At 41.5% G+C, this 10,199-nt stretch overlaps 1 protein-coding gene across 1 annotated transcript in view; it reads left to right on the top strand.

The window, feature by feature from the left end:
- The first annotated feature begins 3,400 nt into the window (after positions 1-3,400).
- The window catches only part of RBL1 (retinoblastoma-like 1), a 92,860-nt gene continuing 86,061 nt past the window's right edge, over positions 3,401-10,199 (top strand). The window contains exons 1-2 of the mRNA XM_006764615.2: positions 3,401-3,440; positions 3,665-3,854. Coding sequence (XP_006764678.1) covers positions 3,401-3,440; positions 3,665-3,854 — 230 coding nt within the window. The remainder of the gene's footprint in view (positions 3,441-3,664; positions 3,855-10,199) is intronic.

The raw sequence follows: 10,199 nt of genomic DNA on the forward strand, positions 1-10,199 counted from the left end.
ACACTGACCACCAGGGGGCAGATGCTCAACGCAGGAGCTGCCCCCTGGTGGTCAGTGCGCTCCCACAGGGGGAGCGCAGCTTAGCCACAAGCCAGGCTGATGGCTGCCAGCACAGTGGTTTTGGCGGGAGCCTCTCCCGTCTCAGCAGCGCTAAGGATGTCCAACTGTAGCCTAGGCCTGCTCCCTTCTGGCAACTGGACATCCCCCGAGGGCTCCTGGGCTGCCAGAGCGATGTCTGATTGCCAGCTTAGGCCCAATCCCCCGGGGAGCGGGCTTAAACCAGCAGGTGGTCATCCCCCCAGGGGTCCCAGACTGTGAGAGGGCACAGGCCGGGCTAAGGGATACTCCCCCCCCGAGTGCACAAATTTTTGTGCACCGGGCCTCTAGTATAAAATAAATATAAAAAATATAAGTCTTTGTTTTACTATGGTTGCAAATATCAAAAAATTTCTATATGTGACACGGCACCAGAGTTACGTTAGGGTTTTTCAAAATGCTGACACGCCGAGCTCAAAAGGTTCACCATCACTGGTCTAGGCATTAAACTAGGCATCTCTTTCAGATTCTTGAATATGCCAAGTGTTCCCACTTATGTGCTTTCTCCATTCCATTCCCTCTATGGGAAAACTTTCCCCTCACCCCCTATCCCAGGGTAAATTGAAGAGCTAGATCTCCAATTAAGGCAGAGTTGATCAAGACAATCTTAAATGCTTGATTTAGAAAGCATAGATGTGTGAATTAAGATTTCCTTTTTTTTTAATTAAGATTTTCTGATTGTTTTTTTCTACCCAAAGTGTTTTATTTTCTTCTGTCTTTGTTTTGGTGAAAGGCTCTTGAAGTAGGCATTTTCATATATCTGCTGCTTCCTAAGAACCCCTCTCCCCAGTCATACTTCTCTAATCTACCTACTAGTAACAAGCTCCTACTTACATTTTACTCTATCATTTCTTCTTATAGCATAGTAGAGGCCCGGTGCATGAAATTCGTGCATGGAGGCAGAGGGAGGTCCCTCAGCTCAGCCTGCACCCACTCGCAGTCCAGGAGCCCTCAGAGGATGACCTTAGCCCTGCCACAGAGGATGTCCTTAGCACTGTTGGACATCCTTAGCACTGCTGCAGAGGCCAGAGAAGCTCCCACCACCTCCTCTGTGCTTGCCAGCTGTGAGCCTGACTTCTGGCTGAGCGGCACTCCCCCTGTGGGAGCACACTGACCACCAGGGGGGCAGCTCCTGCATTGAGCGTCTGCCCCCTGGTGGTCAGTGAACGTCATAGCGATTGGTTGTTCCACTGTTCAGCTGATTTGCATATTAACCTTTTATTATATAGGACTAGAGGCCCAGTGCATGAAATTCGTGCACGGGGGAGGGGGATAGGTTCCCTCAGCCCAGCCTGCACCCTCTCCAGTCTGGGACCCCTTGGGGGATGTCCCTCTCACAATCTGGGACCACTGGCTCCTAACTGCTCACCTGCCTGCCTGCCTGAGATGTCCAGCAGGATCATCCAGCAGGGCCTAGGACCCCTTGGGATGTCCCTCTCACAATCTGGGACCACTGGCTCCTAACTGCTCACCTGCCTGCCTGCCTGATAGCCCCTCACAGCCCCCACTCCCCCCCGCTGGCCTCGTTGCCCCTCACTGCCCCCCCAGCCAGCCTGGTTGCCCCACGCAGTCTATTGTTTGGTCGTTTGGTAGCCCCTCACTAACCCCCCTGCTGGCCTGGTCCTCCCACGCAGCCTGCTGTTTGGTCATTACTGTGAGGATGTCCTGACCAATTTGCATATTACCCTTTTATTAGTATAGATATCTCACCAGTTACAGATAATAGTGTCTGTTCTTCTTAGCTCTAGACTTGGAGTTCCATGAGGTCAGAAACCATCCTTGTATTTCTAAAACCTAGCATCAAGGACTCAAAATAGATAATATAGGTGACTTTATTTTTTAAAGGAAAAAACTCAAAGCAATAATTCTGGTACTTAAATTTTTTTTTATCTTAATGTTGTTTTCATATAGTAGTCTGTATCCAAAGGCTCTATAACACTTTCTATTCCCAAATAATTCATTAATTAAGTCTTTAAAAAATATACAACCTTAAGCTTACCTTCCTCTCTTTTTTTTTTTTATCCCCCTCTTTTAATGCCTGGAACAAATAAGACTTTTTACTACTTTAGGGTAGGAACACTGGATTTTAGCTTTATTTGTGGCCACTCATTTCTTCCCACCCCTTTTGGATTATTGCAAGAAATCTATTAGTCTTTTCATCCTTCTAGAGCAGAAGTGAGGAACTTTTTTTTGATAAAGGGCCATTTGGATATTTATAGCATCATCTGCAGGCCATACAAAATTATCAAGTTAAAAATTAGCCTGCTAGCCCTAGCTGGTTTGGCTCAGTGGATAGAGCGTCAGTCTGCAGACTGAAGGGTTCCGGGTTCGATTCCGGTCAAGGGCACATGCCTGGGTTGCGGCCTTGGTCCCCAGTGGGGGGGAGGGGCATGCAGGAAGCAGCCGATCAATGATTCTCTCTTATCATGGATGTTTCTATCTCTCTCTCCTCTCCCTTCCTCTCTGAAATCAATAAAAATATGTAGAAAAATAAAAAAGGACTTCTACAGCCTGAGGCCAGACGTTCCCCACCCCCTGTTCTCCAGTCGGGTCTTAAAGAAGATCTGCAAAGCAGTGAATAGCAACAGTAGTATGCCAATGGACATGGACAACAGGGGGATGAGAACATGAGTGTGTGGGGGGTAGGGTGGGGTTAATGAGGGGGATGAGGACACATTTGTAACACCTTAACTAATAAAGAATTAAAAAACACACAAAAAAACCCCAGTAGTATGTTGTGCTTTGAAATTTGTGTCTACCTCTTAACTTGAATTTCACATAGAGATCATCAATGAAATCATGAAGTGATTCTAGCTTGAATATATGTCAAGTCTACCTCAGAGAATTGTGTTGAATTATCAAATGCCACCTTTTTTGTAGCGTTATAAATTGAGATATCTGCTAAAATAGAGAGCCATACTTACTATTTTAAAGATTGGGGTAAATAATTCCCCCAATTTTTACCTCACAAAAATGACAGTCTCCTTTTATGTTGTTCAAGATAGATGTGTTTTTTTTAAAATATATTTTATTGATTTTTTACAGAGAAGAAGGGCGAGAGATAGTCAGAAACATCGATGAGAGAGAAACATCGACCAGCTGCCTCCTGCACATCTCCTACTGGAGATGTGCCGCAACCCAGGTACATGCCCTTGACCGGAATTGAACCTGGGACCTTTCAGTCTGCAGGCCGACGCTCTATCCACTGAGCCAAACCGGTTTCGGCTAAGATAGATGTTTTTATGTGTGATTCCCTTGTCATCTTTCTACTGTTCTTTCCTTTCTCTGCCAAACTAGTTAAAAAATGGTGGAAAGGAATTTTGGCATCATCAAGGCCATGACTGGTATTTTAAAATCGAGAAAGCTAGTGCTGAGAAATTTTAAGACAACTCTTTCAGTAATATATTTGAGTATAAGTGCGAGATCTAGCTTTGAGAATAAGAAGTTTTACACCTACTATTGCAGCTAACTAAGCTTTGTGACTTTAGGCTAATAATTCCTTTCTCTGGCCTGTTATATACAGAATGAATATTAGACTAGATAATTCAAAGACCTCTTCTGGTTCTAGAGTTCAAGCATTTTAACATAATAAATTCATTTTGCTACTTGTCTTTTTCCTGCCAGGGAGAAGTTATACACTGGTTGGCATGTTCATTATATGTTGCATGCCGCAAAAGCATTATTCCCACAGTTGGAAAGGGTATCATGGAAGGAAATTGTGTTTCACTTACCAGAATACTACGTTCAGCTAAATTAAGGTAAAGCGCTTTGATTTTTCAAACATTGTTTTATAAGTCCTAAATTGGATTTTAGAATTTAATTTCTCATTATTTTAAAACATTTTTCATTCTTTTTTTTAAAAAGTCATTGTTTTGTAAGCTTGTTATCATATTGATATTCTTTCCCAGTTCTCCTTCCACTGCCTTTCTTCCTCAAATTCTTACTTCAACTAAGGCCTATGTACTAAATCTTTTTTCCCTATAATTTTTTCATTAATTTTTAAAATTAATTTCAAGCACAAAGAATACCCATGTACCCTTGATCCAGATTCACCTAATATTAATATTTGCTTTATTATTTGATCTTTTTCTCTTAAATAATATTTTTTCCTCAACCATTTCAAATTAAGTTGTGTACATTATAGCCCTTTACACCTAAATACTTGAATATGTGTTTTCTGAAATAACTATAGTACAGTTATCAACTCCAGCAAAGTTAACATTGATACAATAATTTTATATAATCTGTCATCTCTATTCTAGTTTTATTAGTTAAGCCAATAATTTTTCTTTATAGCATTTTTTTTCTTTAGGTACAATCACCAATCTAGAATCAAACATTACATTCACTTATATCTCTTTAATTTCCTTTAATCAGGAATATTTCCACAGCCTTTGTCTTTTATGACTTGACATTATTCTTTGTGTAATCAAAAGAATCATAAATCATGCCAAAGCCAGTTGTCTTGCCAGCACCAAAGTGTGTTCTGAATCCAAACACAAAGATGACATCTGGTGTGGTCTTAAACATTTTGGCTAGTTTTTCCCGAATTTCTGCCTTGGGTACTGTTGCCTTCCCAGGGTGAAGGACTTCAATGACCATTTGCTTCTGTTGAAGTAGTCTGTTGGTCATGAACTTCCCGGTCCAGATAGCCACTGTGTCATTCATGATGAAGGTTCATCTTCAAGCAGCCACAGAGGGAAAAAGTGGTTTTTTAAATGTAGACTGATCATTTTAAAAAGTTTTAAATCTCACACTTTTTTATTTTTTAATTCTCACCTGAGGATATATTTTTTAATTGATTTTAGAGAGAGAGAAAGGGAGAGAGAGAAAAACATCAATGTGAGAAAGAAACATGCATCAGTTGCTTCCTGTATGTGCCCCGACTGGGGATCAAACCCACAACCTAGGTATGTGCCCTGAGCTGAAATTGAACCCACAGCCTTTCTGGATATGGGATGATGCTCCAACCAGCTGAGACAAGTGTCACATTTTTATTTTATTTTATTATTTTATGTTACTTATTTTATCCTTTTAACATCAATGATGAGAATCATTGCTTGGCTGCCTCCTGCACACCAGCCACCTGGGACCAAGCCCACAACCCAGGCATATGCTCTGAAATTGAACCATGACCTCTGGTTCATAGGTCAATGCTCAACCACCGAGTCACTCCAGCCGAACAAGCATCACATTCTTAATTGCTAAAATGACAGTCGACCAACATAATCATGTTCATTTAGAAAAATGAAAAAGAATTGCAAGTGTTATTTACATTGATTTATAATACTTTGGGCTATTGTCCAAATTTCAACTTTAAATGATTATGTAGATCTTTATAGTCATGGGAAAATACCCATCAAATATTGTTAATAAATCATACTGCAAAACACTATACAGTGGACCCTCAGTTCTCGAACTTAATTTGTTCTGGAAGGCTGTTCAAGAAGCCATTTGTTCGAAAACTGAATCTTTTTTTTCCATTAGAAATAATGTAAATTGTAGTAATCTGTTCCAGACCCCTAAATTATTCCCTGTTTTAACCTTTGTTAAAGGCAATACATGTCTAATGTACTGTTTAATCTATAAACAAACAATTCTTGCCCTAGCCAGTGTAGCTACATGGTTAGACTTGCAGTGGTTTTCAACCTTCCTAATGCCGCGACCCTCATGTTGCAGTGACCCCCAATTTCATTGTTACAAATTGAACATAATTAAAGCATAGTGATTAATCACAGAAACAATATGTAGTTATATATGTGTTTTCTGATGGTCTTAAGCGACCCCTGTGAAAGGGTCGTTCCACTCCCAAAGGGGTCGCGACCCGCAGGTTGAGAACCTCTGTCTCTCCGACCATAAAATTATTTTTGTTGCTACTTCATAACTGTAATTTTGCTACTGTTATGAATCAAAATATAAATATCTGATATGCTATATGTGTTTTCTGATGGTCGCGACCCACAGATTGAGAACCACTGGGTTAGAGCATCAGCCTGCACATTGAGGGTACCTGGTTTGCAGGTTTGATCCCTGCCCTGTGGGGATTTGACCAATCCATGTGTCTCTTTCACGTTGATTTCTCTCTCTCTCTCTCTCTCTCTCTCTCTCTCTCTCTCTCTCTCTCTCTCTCTCCTTCCCCCCCCTCCCCTTCTTCCTCCCTCCTTAGTGAGAACCACTGGGTTAGAGCATCAGCCTGCACATTGAGGGTACCTGGTTTGCAGGTTTGATCCCTGCCCTGTGGGGATTTGACCAATCCATGTGTCTCTTTCACGTTGATTTCTCTCTCTCTCTCTCTCTCTCTCTCTCTCTCTCTCTCTCTCTCTCTCTCTCTCCTTCCCCCCCCTCCCCTTCTTCCTCCCTCCTTAGTACTCTAAGAAAGTCAATGGAAAAGATATCCTTCAGAGAGGATTAACAAAACAAAACAAAACAAAACAAAAAAACCCAGCGTGGCTTAGTGGTTGAGCCTCAAACTATGAACCAGGAGATCACTGATTCCTGGTCAGGGCACATGCCAGGGTTGTCAGCTTCATCCCCAGTGCAAGAGGCAGCCAGTCAGTGATTCTCATCATTGATGTTTCTCTCTTTCTCTCCCTTTCCCTTCCTCTCTGAAAGCAATAAAAGTATGTATTTTTAAAAAAACAAACACTCCATATCTTTTCTTAAAGTTATCAAACCACCTCCTACAAAGCCTTAAACTAATCACTTTCAGCACTGGTTCCAGGGGTGCAGCATCTTTGCTTTTTCACATATCATTTCCTCTGAAATGCTGTCACAGGCTAAGGGCTTTTCATTTATCCAAATCAACAACAGTTTTTCTACCTCTTCAATTGCCTGTGATCATTGTTTTGTGAGCACTTTCACACCCTTAGCAGCATCAGCACACCTGATGGCGTCTTTATGCTTTAAAATTGTGCTAATGGTCCATTTCACCAGCAACAAAAGCAAAAAAAAAAAAAAAAAAAGCAAAAATTTACAGCACAATTTCCTGAGAGATTAATAACATGCGGTTTAGCATTCTCTTATTTGTGGCCTGAGAGGCTTTTTGCCATGCTGATGCATCAACATGAAAGGGTTGTCAGGTCAAGAATGAGTTTTGTTAGAAAACAGACATTTTTTCCATGAACTTGGTTGAGAACCGAATTGTTCGAGACAGAGATGTTTGAGAACTGAGGTTTGACTATAAATACAGATGCACATGTGAAACTAGAAAATTCTTATTGAGTATTTATCTGTGTGCCAGGAACCACTTATGTTCTGTTTGCATGTCTTTAACCATTTAATTCTCACAGTTAATCCCATGAAATAAATCTTAAACTGAGTCACCAAGAGGTTAAATTATTTCCAAATCCATGCTATATTACACATGTATCTACACACAAATAGTATATTAGTATGTCTCTGTTTTGAACTTTATTTATATTCAGCTTCAGTTTGCAAAAAAACTTAAAGCACCCTATACGGTTTGGCTCAGTGGATAGAGCGTCGGCCTGCGGACTGAAAGGTCCCAGGTTCAGTTCTGGTCAAGGGCATGTACCTAAGTTGCTGGCACATCCCCAGTAGGAGGTGTGCAGGAAGCAGCTGATCGATGTTTTCTCTCATCGATGTTACTAACTCTCTATACCTCTCTCTTCCTCTTTGTAAAAAATCAATAAAATGTATTTTTTTTTAAAATAAAACTTAAAGCAACTTCCAACTTTAAAAAAGTTTCATGTAAAAGTTTATTTTGCTATTAAGTGTAGTATTAAAAAGTAGTATCTGTTGTGCAATTTAATTTTTTTAAATATATTTTTATTGATTTCAGAGAGGTAGGGAGAAGAAGACAGAGATAGAAACATCAGTGATGAGAAAGAATCATTGATTAGCTGCCTCCTGCATGCCCCCTATGGGAATCGAGCCCACAACCTGGGCTTGTGCCCTGATTGGTAATCAAACCCAGGATCCTTCAGTTCACAGGTCGTCGCTTATCTACTGAGCCAAACCGACTAGGGCAGCTATTTAAATTTTTAATTCATTTTAAAATATAAAGACATTGTCTGTATCTCCTTTTTTTTAAGTATTGAAAAGTAATTCTCTGCATTCTTTCACAAGTTTTTTACTAACTTGTGATTTACTTTTTTTAACTTGTGATTTAAATCAAGATTATTTTCATTTATTATTTTCATATTGTAGTAGAACCAGAATGAAAATTTAGTTCATGAAAAATTAATTTTTATACATTTTAATTGGAACATTGATGATGTTAATTTTTTACAATGTAATTTTTTTTAATCTTTTGAGTGCTATTAAAATTCAGTATTGTGCTGCTATTAGGACATATGAGCCATATTTTTTATATCTGCTCTATAAATTTATTTTTCTTGTTTGTGGGTAATGAAATACACATAACGAAATTTAACTTTTTAAAAGTTTTTGTTTTGTTTTTTAGAGAGGAACATCGATTTGAGAGAGAAATCGATCAGTTGCTTCCCACAGGCACCCCAACCAGGGATTGAACCTGCAACCTGGGTATGTGCTCTGATGGGGAATAGAACATGCCACTTTTTTTTTTAAATATATTTTTATTGATATCAGAGAGAAAGGAAGGAGAGATAGAAACATCAATGATGAGAGTATCATTGATTGACTGCCTCCTGTATGCTCCCCATTGGGGACCTAACCCACAACCTGGGCATATGCAAACTTGGGACCCTCAGTCCGCAGGCCGACGCTCAATCCACTGAGCCAAACCAGCTAGGGCGAATATGCCACCTTTTGGTGTACAGGACAACATTCCAACCAACTGAGCCATGGTGGCCAGGGCATAATTCATCATTATAACCACTTTTATTTTTCCTTAAAAAAACACTGCATGGCCTTGCAAGAGATAGTCAGTGCCAGGCTTCAGTTTCATTTTTTAAATCTTTATCCCAGGATATGTTTATTGATTTTTAGAGAGAGGAAAGGAGAGAAGGAGAAACATTGATGTGAGAGAAACGTTGATCAGCCGCCTCCCATATGTGCCCCAACTAGGGATCAAACCTGCAACCTAGCTAGGTATGTGCCCTGACCAGGAATCAACCCTGCAGTCTTCTGGTTTATGGGATGATACTCCAAACAACCGAGCAACCAACCGAGGCAGGGCCCATTTTAACCACTTTAAGTATAGAGTTCAGTAGCATTAAATGCATTTTTATTGTTGTGCAAACATCTCCAGAACTTTTTCATCTTCCCAAACTGAAACTTCATAACAATTAAACAATATCTTCTTTCCTCTCCTGCTAATCCTGGGTAACCTCCATTCCACTTCCTGTCTCTGTGAATTTGACTATTCTAAATACACTAATAAAAGTCAAACATGCAAATTGACCGTACCTTCACTACACCTTAAGCCATGCCCACCAGCCAATCAGCAATGATAAGCAAATTACCCCAGCCAAGATGGCAGCCAGCAGCCACGGAGCTGAAGCAAGCAGGAGGCTTGGGTTGCCCCTGGCGATGGCTTCCCCCCCTGCCCTGGCCGGCTCTGAGCTCCACTCAAGGCAACAAAGTTTCAATTATAGAAGATAAATAAATCCCAGACCGCTGCTTTCAGCCGGCTGTGGCCACGGAGCTGGAGCAAGCAGGAGGCTTGGGTTGCCCCTGGCGATGGCTTCCCCCCCTGCCCTGGCCGGCTCTGAGCTCCCCTCAAGGCTACAAAGTTTCAATTATAGAAGGTAAATAAATCCCAGAATAAAAAGAAAAAAAGGAGAGGCGGGGAGCTTCTGTCGCTAGGGGGCTTGGCCAGCCTGAAAATGGCCCTCAGCCCCTCACCCAGGCTGGCCAAACTTTCATGGGGTGAGAGTCCCCACTCGGGGAGGAGGGGTGGCTTGACCAGCCTGCAAACAGCCATCAGCCCTTCACCCAGGCTGGCCAGGCATCCCAGTGGGGACCCCCATCCTGAAGGGGGTGTGACTAGCCTGCAAACACCAATCAGCCCCTCACCCAGGCCGGTGAGGCACCCCAGTGGGACCCCCACCCTGATCCGGGACACCCTTCACGGCAAACCAGCCAGCCCCCACCCGTGCACCAGGCCTCTATCCTTTATAGGTAAAGGGTAATATGCAAACTAACCATAACAGCAGAAA

Source organism: Myotis davidii, unplaced genomic scaffold (assembly GCF_000327345.1).
Source record: "Myotis davidii unplaced genomic scaffold, ASM32734v1 scaffold38, whole genome shotgun sequence".
Taxonomy (NCBI): Eukaryota; Metazoa; Chordata; class Mammalia; order Chiroptera; family Vespertilionidae; genus Myotis; species Myotis davidii.